This window comes from Chenopodium album, chromosome 4 (genome assembly GCF_948465745.1).
Source record: "Chenopodium album chromosome 4, dcCheAlbu1.1, whole genome shotgun sequence".
In the NCBI taxonomy this organism is placed as follows: domain Eukaryota; kingdom Viridiplantae; phylum Streptophyta; class Magnoliopsida; order Caryophyllales; family Amaranthaceae; genus Chenopodium; species Chenopodium album.
The window spans coordinates 5,639,137-5,653,809 of record NC_137837.1 but is presented as its reverse complement, the minus strand read 5'-3'; the positions used below and the strand labels follow the sequence as shown (position 1 = coordinate 5,653,809).

General features: G+C 36.5%; 2 protein-coding genes and 1 long non-coding RNA gene across 3 annotated transcripts; 1 reads left to right on the top strand and 2 right to left on the bottom strand.

Annotated features, from left to right (window-relative positions):
* Positions 1–1,776: 1,776 nt before the first annotated feature.
* LOC145628711 (uncharacterized) lies at positions 1,777–2,643 on the bottom strand. Its single transcript, XR_014111474.1, has 2 exons — positions 2,025–2,643; positions 1,777–1,934 (listed from the first exon to the last, which is right to left on the bottom strand). It is a non-coding gene; the product is annotated as an uncharacterized LOC145628711 (long non-coding RNA).
* Positions 2,644–2,799: 156 nt separating this feature from the next.
* LOC145628708 (uncharacterized) lies at positions 2,800–8,510 on the top strand. Its single transcript, XM_081681086.1, has 10 exons — positions 2,800–3,312; positions 4,455–4,575; positions 4,922–5,007; positions 5,628–6,036; positions 6,139–6,239; positions 6,716–6,782; positions 6,976–7,203; positions 7,409–7,885; positions 8,006–8,078; positions 8,237–8,510. The coding sequence occupies exons 1-10, from the start codon at positions 2,885–2,887 to the stop codon at positions 8,482–8,484; spliced, it is 2,238 nt and encodes a 745-aa protein (XP_081537212.1). The 5' UTR covers positions 2,800–2,884; the 3' UTR covers positions 8,485–8,510.
* Positions 8,511–8,641: 131 nt separating this feature from the next.
* On the bottom strand, positions 8,642–9,298 carry LOC145628709 (uncharacterized protein At4g08330, chloroplastic-like). Its single transcript, XM_081681087.1, has 2 exons — positions 9,170–9,298; positions 8,642–9,073 (listed from the first exon to the last, which is right to left on the bottom strand). The coding sequence occupies exons 1-2, from the start codon at positions 9,247–9,249 to the stop codon at positions 8,644–8,646; spliced, it is 510 nt and encodes a 169-aa protein (XP_081537213.1). The 5' UTR covers positions 9,250–9,298; the 3' UTR covers positions 8,642–8,643.
* Between the last annotated feature and the right edge of the window lie 5,375 nt (positions 9,299–14,673).

Sequence of the window (14,673 nt, the reverse complement as noted above, 5' to 3'; positions counted from 1 at the left end):
TATTAGGGACCTTGGTAAACATTTCGGCAATTTTTATTTGCGGGTGAAAAAAAGTCCAAAATTTCCAAAATTGATGGCTAATATCCACGCTTTTTGAGAAATTTTTAATGTTTCGGATAGAGCTGTCAATTCGGGCAAACGGGTCGGATTTGGGTCGGCAAGAGTGGGTCGGGTCAGCTCAGGTCAATTTGGATTAATTCCATAACCTATGCCGGTCGGGTTTGGGTTGGTCCATGCTTTAGTCGGGTCACGTCGGGTCATACTTCTTATCGGGTTTGGGTCAGGTTTAGGTCGGGTTAATAACAGGTCGAGTTACATTCGTGTCGGATGAACAATAGGTCGAGTTTAATTCGGGTTAAAACGGGTTAGGGTAATTCTCAGGTTTGGTTCAAGTCAATATTTTGCAGGTTAGGAATGGCAAAAATAAATTGCTACAGTACCTATGGGCCCTACCTCTTTATCAAAAAATTAGATAGTGTTTGTGAGAGAAAATATAGGAGAGATGGTGGTGTGGTTTTTTTTTTAGACCATGAGTGTGGGAAGAGTTCTTAAATAAAATGCCTATAAGAAAAAATGGAAAAGATGAGTGAGAAAGTGAGTAGAGAGAGTGGCATTTTTATGTTTTGCCCATGAGTGAGAGTGGTCTGAGAAAATATAGGAGAGATGGTGGTGTGGTTTTTTTTTTTAGCCCATGAGTGTGGAAAGAGTTCTTAAATAAAATGCCCATAAGAAAAAATGGAAAAGAGGAGTGGGAAAGTGAGTAGAGAGAGTGACATTTTTATTTTTTCCCCATGAATGAGAGTTGTCTAATATATATGCTACTCCCTCGGTCCTTTTATTTTTGCCCAATCAATTATTATTTTTGGGGTCAAACTTTGAAAACTTTGATTATTAATTACCATTAATCTATACTCCGTAAAAGATAATTTAGTCATGAGTGGTCTTGTTAGATTCGTCTCATTGTATATTTTATTAATATCATGTTTTTATAATTTTTACGTGTAAAAATTAAAGATATAGATGTTTTAATATGTGTCTTTAAGATCCTGCACAGTCAAATGAGACAAAAAAATAGGTACAAAGGGAATAATACGAAGTAGACTAGTAGCTAGACTTCTTCTTCTTTTTCTTTATTTTTTATTTGGAGTAATAAGTGGGAGACGTAGGAGTACATTACTGCTGCATTGCTACATGCCTACATATATCAAAATAACTCTCCTTACACTAAGGGCCTGTTATCATAGACTGAACTCAGCTGAACTGAACTGAATATTTTATAAGAGAAGGAAATTAAGAGCTGAACTGAACTGAAAATAAACGTATGAAAACAAACCCTAAATGCCCATGCCACCATAGAAGTGATGCGCTAATTTAAAAATAAAAAGATTCTTCATTAAAATGAAAAAAAATCAATTAATAATAGTAATAATAATAATAATGGTAATGTTATACATAACTCTTAAGCTCTTAGTTAGGGCTATATATAAGCATTATATTTACTATTGAAAAATGTATAAAGTTAGGAATTCATGACAAAAACACGCGCAAATCGATGTAATTAGTGTGTTTTTGTCGTGATTTTCTAAATTTAAATAATTTTCTAGAGTAGATTAAATGCTTTTTTTTAGGGAAAGTAAATTAAATGCTTATATGTAGGCATGGCATAGACATTCTAAGTTCTAATTAGTTGTTGATTTGTTATTCGTTAAACACTACTCTGTGATATGAGAATATTGTTACACATAGCATACAATCATACATGTATAGTAAAAATAATACGAAAAATAAAGAATTATAGACGTTAATTATCTGGGTTTTTAGCAACAGATAATATAGCAAACAAACAGAGAGGAACCACTAAAAAAGCTGCAATCTTCAGCAAATCCTCCGTTCCTTTTGAAATCACTCCAATTCTTGACCAATCTCCACTATATCTGACAAATTAATTCAATGTAATAATCACAAATTAAGTTACAATACATAGTAAATAAAAGTATGAAATTTAGGGAAGGAAGTATTATTACCCTGCATCAACAAATCCTAATCCCAGAATTCCAATGGCAGATTGAGTCAATAATTTGCTAGAGATCTTGAATTTGAAATTGGGGTTCTGCTTGTTTTCTGGAAAATTGGGCTTTTTTGCAAATGTTGTGAGAAATCTCTTTCCTTTTTTTCTGTGGGAAATATGGGTGCACAAGAAGCTATTTCCTGAAAGCAGCATTTCCTTATCTTGTGTTAGGTTATTGCCTTATTGGCTTATCTGAAATCTGGAAAATCTGTGACTTATTGGTTTTAAGTATTTTTACTAGGTGTCTAGGTTGGCCTTAGTTGTGCCACACGCCACATGATACGCATTTGGACACATTCTCTATTTCCTCCCTCACATAGTGTTAAAAGATGACAAGTTTTTATCGCAATTCATTTTCATAATTATCAATTCACTTGTTTCTATGTACATTTTCACTCGAAAAATTTACTATGTAAAGTTAAATGAGTAGAAAAAACAGTGTTATGTGAGTTTTTTAGGCAAAAATCAAGGCACTAAGTATTGATCGTATTTAATTCAACTCGGATCAATTTTTTTATAAGCTATATTTAAGTGACAATGTCCCTATGTGACTTGTCCCTTTCATTTAAAAAAAAAAATAAAAAAATTGTAAACTTTCAACCACAAGTTAAATATGGAAATGACCAACAAACCCCCAACTCCAAACCACAACTTCCTCACTTCACTCAGCGCCAAAATCACCCAATTAACGGTCCTTAACCACCTCTCTCACTCTCTTGTACTTGAACACTGAAAAATACAAAAAAAAAAAAAAAAAAAAAAAAAAAAAAAACAAAATCTACTGCAAATTCACAAAAAAATCAAGTATCAAACTCCATGATTTCCTACATCTTCAATCCAATTTCTCTCTCCTTTAATACAAACCCTAATCCCCAATTTCCCGCCAAACCATACATTTTCTCGCTTCGAAACGTTTCATCCGAAACCTCAATCTACACTTTTGACAATTATGAGATTAATCCGAACCCTAGATTTTGCAGAAAACAGGGGAGAGTGATTGTTAATGCTTACGCCGTCAATGGCGGATTTGAAAGAGCGGGGAACAGAGATGTTGGTGAACAACAGCAAGTGGTGGAGGAGAGAGAAAATTGGGATCGGAAGGTGAATTGTGAGGTTGAAGTGATTTCATGGAGAGAGCGTCGGATTAAGGCGGAGATTACTGTCAATTCCGATGTCGAATCGGTTTGGAATGCTCTTACTGATTATGAACGCCTTGCTGATTTTGTACCTAATCTTGTTTGTAGGTAATCTTTCATCTTTAATTTGTTTTATATTTTTATGCTATAGTTTTTGTTACTTGTATAAATTTGATGGAATCATTACTCTTTAGTTGGTTTTTCGTATGTTTGCGATAGCCTTTAAAGCGAATATAGAGAATTATGGAACGGAGGGAGTATTATAGAAGCAATTCAGATTATATAACACTTAATGAGTTGTTGGTAAGAATACAAAAGTTGTTTTGGGGAAATTCCCTGCGAAATTTGTTTCCTCATAGGGGCATTTTCGTGAATAAATCAACATCTTTTTCATTATTATGGGCTCTACAATTGAATAAAGTTGGATTATTTACGAAAATGCCATGTGAGAAATAAATTTTGTTTCTCGTTATGAGAAACTGGGGCATCCCCGTTTTGGCGCAACAATATGTTAATGATTCTAGTTTGTCCAAAAAAATTCATGTAAAGTTAGTTTTTGCTTGAGTTCTCTTAATTGTTAGTATCTTGGTAAGGTTGATTTTAGCTAGAGCTCTCTTAATTAGTAGACTATGTTTCTCGAGAATATATAGATGTCTAAGTTAAATTGAGATAGAGAGAGTAGTGAGTGTTGTATACAAGCAGATAATTGATCTAAACAGACTAATAATTTAAGGTATGTTGGCAAAAAGAATAGATATTGCTAAGATGGTAAAAAGGAGTAATATCTTGTTGTTAAATGTTAGAAGTTAACTAATGTTTGACATTTTGCTGTTTACCACTGGATCTGATGAATGTTTCATTGGTTTGTTCGACATATTAAGGGATCATAGCTCGTAAATATCAACTTAGTTGTGAATTTTACCCTGTGATTTGGGTTGTAGCGGATGCCCAAGATCACGACTCAATGGTGCATTATTCCCAAAGTAATTCTTATTATATATCCCTATGAAATGTATGTAGTAATAAGGGAGGTATAAGAGGTTTGATATTGGAACAAGTTGCGCTCTCACGGCCTTACTAACATATGATGTTCATGATAAGTTTGTTCCTCTTGTTCACCCCAGTGTCTACTGTAATTAGCGGTGAAAGTATTTTTGTCTCTTGTGAAACACTTTTTTACATTCCAACCTGCTTCATTCTGATGCTTTTGTTTAATGGTTATTCTATGGCCTACTATTGCCATTTGCCAGTGGAAGAATTCCTTGTCCGTATCCTGGTAGACTGTGGTTAGAGCAAAGAGGCTTCCAAAGGGCATTGTATTGGCATATTGAAGCTCGTGTTGTCTTGGATCTCAAAGAATTTCCTAATTCAGTGAGTTCTTAAAAACTTTTTATTGCATCTCTGTAGCTATATGTGACTAATTCAAGCTGTACAGGGAGGGAGGGAGTAAGTAAATTTGATTTTAAATTTTTTTTAGGCTCTAATAGTTTGTTTATAGTAGAAAAATAATGTGAACATTTATAAAGATATGTTAGATTTATAATCTACTGCCAATAGCTCAAAGCCTCAAATTTACAGAACTTTCTTTATGTACCCAATTGTTGTGGCTTCACATCTATATAGATATTTTGCATGGAAACTTGTTTATGACCTATCTAACACTATGGATGTAAACCATTTTTTTAACATCAAAAAGTAATTATCGATTCTGATGCAGCCAAGTGACCATGAACTCCATTTCTCCATGGTGGATGGAGACTTCAAGAAGTTTGAAGGAAAATGGTCGGTAAAATCAAAGAGAAGGTATGATAACTGTTCCCAATGAAATTTTAGGGTTCACTCTTAATTAAATTTGTAGCTGTTCTAAGTTTAGGATAATAGTTTTAGAGTAGAGAGGCAACTTTAATATCATCTTTAACTGGAGCTTTACACATTGAGAAGTGAGAACAATGATGAAGGAATGACTAATCAAGTCAAAACTATAATGATTCTCATCACATGTGTATGATACATTGATAGTTAGGTCTGCCATTCTCTATGATTATAGAAGCAGGATTAAAAAGAAGGAAAAAAAGGGCCATTTCATCTGTCGAAAATCTTGAAGTAACAGCTAAATGTGTTGATCTCTTAATCTGTTATGAACTCTGATTAGACTATGGACAAATTTTCTGTGAGGGTGCCACTGACTGAATATCTATTCTGTCTGTTCACATATAGATATTGCTTGCAAACTTTTAGAAGTTATATCAGTGATTTGTGCAACTGGAATTGTGAGAACCTTTAGAAATATTATCCTTATACAATTTGTTATGTCTTCCACTGAAAGTAGCTTTTCTGAATGAGACAGCTTTTGTTGTTTAAGAAAACCTGCAAATTTCAATATTTGTACTATTTTGACATGCTTCTGTATTGCATAATCTCAGATCCTCGTCTAAGACAACACTATCTTACGAGGTCAATGTCATACCAAAGTTCAACTTTCCAGCAATTTTTTTGGAGAGGATTATTCAATCAGACCTGCCTGTGAATCTTCGAGCCTTGGCTTGCAGAGCTGAGAGCATTGTTGTGGGAAATCAGAAGATGCCTAAACTAGTTAGCTCAAAAAGCGGAAATTCTGTTAATACTAGTAGCACTAGCTTGCCAAGTACTTTAAAAGAGAAAGATATGTCTACAGAGGAGCTAAAGAAGAATTCCTCCAGTTCTATCCTTGGGCCCTTGCCCCAGGCACCTTCTGAGTTGAATAGTACTTGGGGGATATATGGTAAAGTTTGTAGGCTTGACAAACCCTGCTTAGTGGATGAGATTCATCTTCGTCGATTTGATGGCCTATTGGTAATTAATTGACTTTAACTATTTTCAATTGATTTTCCTGATGAAGAGGATCTCATTGTTGCTAATTGCTATGTCTATCTGACAACAACTTATGTACTGAAGGAAAATGGTGGTGTTCATCGCTGTGTTGTTGCTAGCATTACTGTTAAAGCTCCTGTTCGTGAAGTCTGGGATGTATTAACTACTTATGAAAGTCTTCCAGAGTGAGTAAAGCCAATTTGTTGCATGAATCAGAATGTTGTCTAGTTCTTTTCTTCAGTTTAGTTGTGCTTGACAGTTTTTTTTTTCACAAGTTTAATTAATTTTGCCTGAATTTTGTTTAAACTTTATCTTGGGATGGAGAACGTTCATCCCGGATAAATTGATCAAAATGCTTGCCTTGGATGAATTTATTTTTATATACACATTCTTATGACTTGAATTAACCATCTTTCTGAAATAATTCTGTGCTGACCATTCCAAAACTTCGTTATGTAAACAAAAGTAATCTGTTTAGTTGAATGATGTTTCCATGAAGATCAACCCAAGGCAACCTGAAAGAATTGTTACTTGGCTAAGATTATAAATAAAATAATAATAATAAAATTAAATAAATAAAATAAAAACACTTGACCTGTGGTTTTTGCTTCTTTGCATTAGGCTTTTCAGTCTTAGTTAACTAAGCTATATGTTTCTGCAGGATAGTTCCAAATTTGGCAATCAGCAAAGTTTTATTTCGAGATAACAACAAAGTTCGCATCCTTCAGGTAAAAACAGGATATGTTTTTAATTCTAGTTTGTATTAACATAATAGGCAATCTTCTTATATCCATTGCATCATTGTCTTGAAATCATAAACCTAAAAATTCTATGCTCTTCTCCCCCATAGCTATTACCTGGTTTAAAGCTTATTCTATTTTTATTAAAGTGAGTGAAGTTCTTTTACGCATTTTTCCACAGGAAGGATGCAAGGGTCTACTATATATGGTACTCCATGCACGGGTTGTCATGGACTTGTGTGAACAGCTTGAGCAAGAAATTAGCTTTGAGCAAGTTGAGGGAGATTTTGACTCTTTCCATGGCAGGTGGCAGCTTGAGCAGCTCGGGAACCATCACACATTGCTAAAGTACTCTGTGGAGTCAAAAATGCGCCAAGATACTTTTCTCTCAGAATCAATTATGGAAGAGGTATGCTAAAACTTCAACTTTAGTAATTAATTATCCACGGGGTTAGGATTCAAGAAGTTGTTAAAATCGGTTTGTTATCTGATTGCAATCTGGTTGCCTCTTGTGTTAAACAATTCGGCATAGAGTATTTTTTAATGCTTACAATTGGATGATGCTGTTATATTGGCTTGGAAGAGATGATGAACAATTCAATATGAATATGTAGGTTATATATGAGGATCTTCCGTCCAACTTATGTGCAATTCGAGACTACATTGAGAAGAGGATGGGAACAAGTTCTGACGAACATGATGAACCACATGTGGAGCAGCAGAAGGATGAAACTTGCAAAGTGCAGCCTAACACTTCTTCTAGTGGAGGCAAAACTGATCAAAGGAATGTGAAAATTCAATTGAGCAGTAGCAGTTCAACTTCCATAAAGCAAAAGCCTAGAGTCCCTGGCTTGCAACAGGACATTGAAGTTCTAAAGTCTGAGCTCCTGAAATTTGTTTCTGAGCATGGGCAGGATGGGTTCATGCCCATGAGGAAGCAACTCCGTTCTCATGGTAGGGTTGACATTGAAAAGGCAATCAACCGGATGGGCGGTTTTAGGAGGATTGCAACATTGATGAACCTGTCTCTTGCTTATAAACATCGAAAACCCAAAGGTTATTGGGACAATCTTGAAAATTTGCAGGTGGAGGTAAGTTCTAGAATTCTGCTCGTTTATTTCCCTATGTCTGATCAATTTTAGTAAGATAACAGAACATTTATGTAATTTTTTAGATTCTTAATAAAAGTATCTACTCCTTGTCTATTTCAGATTCATCGATTTCAAAAGAACTGGGGGATGGATCCATCATATATGCCCAGCAGAAAAGCATTTGAACGCGCAGGTCAAACTATTATTGCTTAATTACTTCCCAACCTGTATATATTTGGACAGCTTTGTTTCCAAAAAAAAAAAAAAAATTCACTTATTGCCTTTTTGGTAGGCTTTTGGTTTTAGTTTCCTGCAAGATATAAAAAACTGAGAAGAATTTTATTTTTGCAGGACGGTATGACATTGCCCGTGCCCTTGAAAAATGGGGCGGCCTACATGAAGTATCCCGTCTTCTATCGCTCAAATTAAGGCACCCCAACAGGCAGCAGACAAGTCTTTCTAGTGACAAGAAAATTGATAATAGTTCAGCTGATAGTGATAAAGCTGAAGAAAGTACAGAATGTAAACCTTATGTATCTTTAGATACACAGGAATGGCTTACAAAATTAAACGATATAGACATAACTTGGGTTGAATAAATATAACACAGCTTATATTTCTGGCATCATGGAAGAGCCAAGAGTCTTAAGTCCCAGCCTAACCAAAACAAAAGTTGAAAAAGCATAGACAAAGTTGATCCTTAATTTGCAGGACCAATAGAAAACTCATCATATATTAAAATTGACAGATTATTTGATTCATATATCATTGCTGAAAATATTAGATTCGTCACAAGAAGAAGGCTGCAGAGCGCGAATCCTGATATCATAAGTCCCGGCTGCATCTGAATCCCCATTCCATCCCCATGAACCTGTGGTATCAGGGGATATATCTTTCTGCTTGGAAGAATGAGAACGGCCAAAGTTGCTAAAATTACGATCATTTCCAACATAGTTGCCACATTTCCGGCATAACAGTTTAGTTCTTCGCTGAAATATCCCCCATGAACGAGCTGACTCGAAATAAGGCTTGCACCTAAGCTGCTGGGTTCGACTAAACCTTGTCTCGTCTATAGACAAGAAAGAAATGATGCCCTTTTTGATAGATTTTCCGTAGTACTTTGAACCGATCACAGAGGTATTACGATTACATGAATTGAGGTTGAGATCATACCCACATGAACCACAGCTGCAGGAAAGAAAAAACAGTCCAGAATAATGAGATAAACGAATGAATGTCAGAGAAATTGACAAGAAAGAAGCTAGAGAAGGGGGAGGAGAGAACCTGTAATCGACGTCGTGAAGCGAAGAGGAGGAGAGGGAATGGACAGGGTAGCCATCAAAGTGATGCGGATCAACCAACATGATTATTTTGTCTTGTGTTTGAATGTTGGTTGAGGAAAGGAAAAACCAGATTTTTGCAATTTTAGAATGTTGGATAATGACAGACTGCCGCCATCAAGTTACCGTTAGCCTCCACTTATTTGTGTTCGAAAAAAAGGATAGAAAATAGCTAAAGTTGCCATGTCGACAGAGAGGACCAAATGACTCTTTTACCCCTAGTCAAAGGATTTTTTTTTTTTAATTTTTTTGAAACAACCTGGTCAAAGGATATAAAAATTGATTAATAAAATATGCTTTTTTTTCATTTTATTTTTGTTGATATGATTCCTATTTTACATCAACCGATGTTTAATAAATAAAAGTTATAAAAAGTTAACTTGAAATTATAAGTGAGACAATTTAAGCGACTTTAACATGATCTCACATCGACATATTTTTTTTTTTTTTCTTACATATAATTTGTAAACAAAGATGGTAAAGGGGGTGTAAATAGTGTAATATGGAAGCCATAATATGCCAACAAAATTGAACTCTTTAATAATTATATAATGAATGCATCTTAAACAGAGGAAGAAACTATAATTATAATTACAAAAGATTACATTATGTAGAAAATGCTAGGCAATTCATCTAAAATATGATATAAAGAGATATATGATATACATTATGTAGAAGTGTAGAACATGAAGCAACTTTGGCATATATATATATACATAATTGATACAAATTCAATGAGACACCTTCATTTCTTCAGAATCCTCTTATGTTACGATAATTAGCAAACCAAGCTTAATTTATTCCTCCACCATCATAAGATATTTATACAAGAATTGCCTTGAGCCACAAGGACTAAAGTCTATCTAACTTAGGAAGTTTATCATACTTACCTAAGATAATACTAACAATATAGCAATTATTTATCTTTGCCAATTAATAAGATATTACTAAGATATTATATTATCTTTTCCTAATACCCCCCCTCAAGTTGGAGCACTTGGGTCAAAGATGCCCAACTTGCTAAGTAGGTAATCAAATTGTTGTTTTCCTAGTGCCTTAGTAAATAAATCGGCCAATTGCTCGTTTGTACGCACATGATGAGGAACAATCAAACCTTCTTGAATTGCATCCCGAACAAAATGACAATCCACTTCGATATGTTTTGTGCGTTCATGAAATACGGGGTTTTGAGCAATATGTATAGCCGCTTGACTATCACAATATATTGGTATAGCACGAGGATGTTGCACACCCAAACTCAAAAGTAGACCCCGTAGCCACTTCAGTTCCATAGTGATGGCGCACATAGACCGATACTCCGATTCACCTGATGAGGTTGCCACCGTAGGCTGCTTCTTACACTTCCACGCAATAGGTGAATGACCCAAAAAAACAAGCCAACCCGAGACTGAACGACGCGTTAAAGGACACGCTGCCCAGTCCGCATCACACCACCCTTCGAGCGTGAGGTTGCTGTCCGCACTCAGCAATATCCCTTGTCCCGGTGTACTCTTCAAGTAACGCACAACCCGGATCGCAGCATCCCAATGAGCTTGTTGAGGAGCTTGCATAAATTGAGAAAGGACATGAACGGAATATGTTAAATCAGGCCTCGTCACTGCCAAATACACTAGACGACCAACCAAGCGTCTATAAGGCTCCGGATCTTCGAGGATAGGGCCATTTGCTCGGCCTAATTGATGATTTTGCTCCATAGGGGTTGCTGCCGGTTTTGACCCTAAGAGTCCTGTCTCCGAGACGATGTCAAGTGCATATTTGCGTTGACATAAGAACAAGCCGAAACTACTTCTTGCTACCTCAATGCCAAGAAAATATTTTAGCACACCCAAGTCCTTCATATGGAAGCAAGAACTTAAGTAATTTTTGAACAATTTCAAAGCTGTAGAATTGTTCCCTGCAACAATAAGATCATCCACATAAACAAGAACATTGAGGTGAACAGATCCATTTGTGTAAGTGAAGAGAGAATAATCCGAGTAAGACTGCATAAAACCATATTTTTTTAATGCCGCAGTCAATTTGGCAAACCAACATCTAGGAGCTTGCTTGAGGCCATATAGAGACTTTCGAAGACGACAAACAAGGCCCGGTTCATCGGTAGAAAAACCCGGAGGAAGCTTCATGTAAACTTCTTCATCTAAATCACCATGTAGGAACGCATTGTGAACATCCATTTGATGGAGCTCCCAATTTTTGGAGGCGGCAATGGCGAGAAATGCACGAACTGTGGTCATCTTAACAACCGGGGCAAAAGTTTCATCATAGTCAATGCCTTCGGTTTGGTGGTTACCAAAAACAACCAATCTTGCTTTCAATCTTTCAATGCTTCCATCAGAGTTATATTTAATTTTGTACAACCATTGACTCCCAAGAGCCTTCTTTCCGGGAGGAAGCTTCTCTAGTGTCCATGTGCCATTGGCTTCTAGAGCACTCATTTCCTCTTTCATGGCCATCTTCCAACCATGATCTTGCATTGCCTCTTTGAATGATCGAGGCTCCTTCCCTCCTGTAATAGCTGCAACAAAATTTCGGTGTTTTGCAGAAAACTTATCACAACTAACATAATGTGCTATAGGATACGGCATACCTGAGGGAGGAGTAGCAATTGGATTAAGTGAAGCTTCGGATGGACTATTTCGCGCCACATGAGTATGAGTTACAAAATCACGGTATTTGGTGTTGGCATATTTAGGACGATGACCACGCCCCATTAACTCGGGGGCCGTGGTGTCCTCACGCTGATCAGCCCCTGCTGCTGCCGAGGTGGGGGAGGCAGCCGTGGCAGGGCTGTGGTGTTGCGCAGCCACCTGCTGCGGTGAGGGAGGGGTGGCTGGGTCCGTAGGCTGCTGCCTAGGCTGCCCCTCCTCACTGTCGAATATGGGTGGGATATTGTCACAATTTTCCCCCATATTTATTGTAGCTTGTATGCCATCCGTAGTAGTATCAATGTTGGTGCTTTCGGCATCCAAATAAGGGTAAACGTCCTCAAAAAAACGCACATCACGTGACACAAAAAATTCCTTTTTATCTAAATCAAATAAATACCATCCCTTCTTCCCAAAGGGATACCCAACAAAAACACACTTCCTACTACGGCTTGCAAATTTATTCCCTTTCGCCTTTTGATTATGAGCAAAACACAAGGAGCCAAACACACGCAATTCACTAAATAGAGGTGGGGTTCCAAACAACAATTCATAAGGTGTTTTATTGTCTAAAAGCACAGAAGGTGTACGATTAATAATATGAGCTGCCGCAAGAGCACACTCTCCCCAAAAATATATTGGTAACCCCCCCTGAAATCTAAGAGCACGAGCAACATTGAGAATGTGTTGGTGTTTTCTCTCTACCCTCCCGTTTTGTTGAGGAGTGCCTACACATGAGGTTTGGAATATAATACCCTGGGCAAGGAAATAATTTTTCATGCAAAAAAATTCGGTACCATTATCACTCCGGACAATTTTTATTTTCTGAGAAAATTGTCTATCAACCATGGCAATAAATGACATAAACATCTTAAACACCTCAGTTTTATCAAGTAGCAAATATATCCAAACGGCACGAGAAAAATCATCTACCAAGGTTAAAAAATAATGTGCACCACACGAGGAGGGTTCATCATAGGGTCCCCATAAATCACAATGTACTACTTCAAAAATACGAGAAGCTTTATTATCACTTAAAGGAAATTTGTCTCTAGTGTGCTTAGAACGATGACACACTTCACAATCTTTATTTAAATGACCACTAGAATTGCTTAAAAAAGGAAGTAGCTTTACAACTTTTTCGGAAGGGTGGCCCAACCGCTTATGCCAAAGTTTTAGGGTATCTTCAACTGAAATAGCCGCAATCGATTCCTCCTCCCGAAGATAGTATAGTCCATCCTTAAGATCACCCGTTCCAATCACCTCCCTCGTGCGTTGGTCCTGTATAGTACATGTTAGAGAGTTAGTTGTGACTTCACAATTATTAGTAGAGCATAATTGTGAAACCGAAATTAAGTTACAATTTAATTTAGGAACATAAAGCACATTGAAAAGAGTAATTTTTTCCGTTATTTTCACAATTCCTTCTTTCATGGCTACTACGTTTTGACCATCTGGTAAGCCAACATTGCATGAAGGAACATCGTGCACATCCAACAAACAAGATAGATCACCGGTGACATGATGAGAACACCCAGTGTCGATAATCCACTTACCGTTCACTCGATGAGATGGTGTTGAATTATTACCCATGACTGCCATGACAGCCTGCCACTGCTCGGCAGTGAGGTTCGGGAAAGGAGCAGCAGCACGATATGGTGGAGGTGGTGGGGTGTCCCCCATTGTTTAAGGTATGATTGAAAAAAAAAAAAAAAATTTTAGTTAACCCGCTCCGATACCATGTTACGATAATTAGCAAACCAAGCTTAATTTATTCCTCCACCATCATAAGATATTTATACAAGAATTGCCTTGAGCCACAAGGACTAAAGTCTATCTAACTTAGGAAGTTTATCATACTTACCTAAGATAATACTAACAATATAGCAATTATTTATCTTTGCCAATTAATAAGATATTACTAAGATATTATATTATCTTTTCCTAATATCTTAGCTGCAGCAAAACTCGGGCTATGCTGTAATGTTTGTTTGGAGGGCAGAACACCAACTGTACTGGATTCGGAAACCATCCTCTATAATTTTCGAAAAGATAAAAAACAGAAACAAATAGATTCAAATTCAAAGTCAGTCTGATAAAATTATGCAGATATATTAATAGATTATGATCCAAAGAACAGCAGCTAATTCTCACATGTATGAACATCATAAACTACCTTGCCAAAAAAGAATATACAAACTGATGGTTTTACAAGTTCAGCAAATAATTTCAACCAATTAAAACACTGAAAGGCAAAGGAAAGACAACACACCTCTGCATACGCTTCAAAAGCCGGTTCAGCAGCAGCCTCTAGCATGCTTAGAAAGTGCTGCGTATCCTCATCCGACTGCAACAGACAATAAACCCAGAGAATAAATCAGGGCAGGACAAATGAAGTGTCATTTGTAACAAAAAGTCTGAACTATAGTCATGTTTTATACAATACAAAATTCAAAACCCAACAGTTGGTTAAGTCTGAAACACAGTACAAGGGAAGAGACTTTAATAGTTTATGTTTGTGAAATTGTGATCAAGCACAAACTATAGCAATTAGCACAGTCTGAATAGAATGTTAGTTGTAGGTTCTTTCTTGATCAAATCAAGTCACAAAAACGAGCATTTCCGACAACAACACTATCAGTAAATCCACTAATACATACAAAGCACAAACTACAGCAGTTAGCACTGTCTTAATAGAATGTTGTAGGTTCTTTCTTGATCAAATCAAGTCACAAAATGAGCATTTCCGACAACAACACTATCCGTAAATCCACTAATCAAG

Coding starts and splice junctions, on each gene's coding strand:
- LOC145628708 (XM_081681086.1), top strand. CDS start 2,885: ATGATTTCCTACATCTTCAATCCAATTTCTCTCTCCTTTAATACAAAC. Junction 6,037..6,138: donor GTCGATTTGATGGCCTATTG/GTAATTAATTGA, acceptor TATGTACTGAAG/GAAAATGGTGGTGTTCATCG. Junction 6,240..6,715: donor ACTTATGAAAGTCTTCCAGA/GTGAGTAAAGCC, acceptor ATGTTTCTGCAG/GATAGTTCCAAATTTGGCAA.
- LOC145628709 (XM_081681087.1), bottom strand. CDS start 9,249: ATGTTGGTTGATCCGCATCACTTTGATGGCTACCCTGTCCATTCCCTC. Junction 9,074..9,169: donor CTTCACGACGTCGATTACAG/GTTCTCTCCTCC, acceptor TCTTTCCTGCAG/CTGTGGTTCATGTGGGTATG.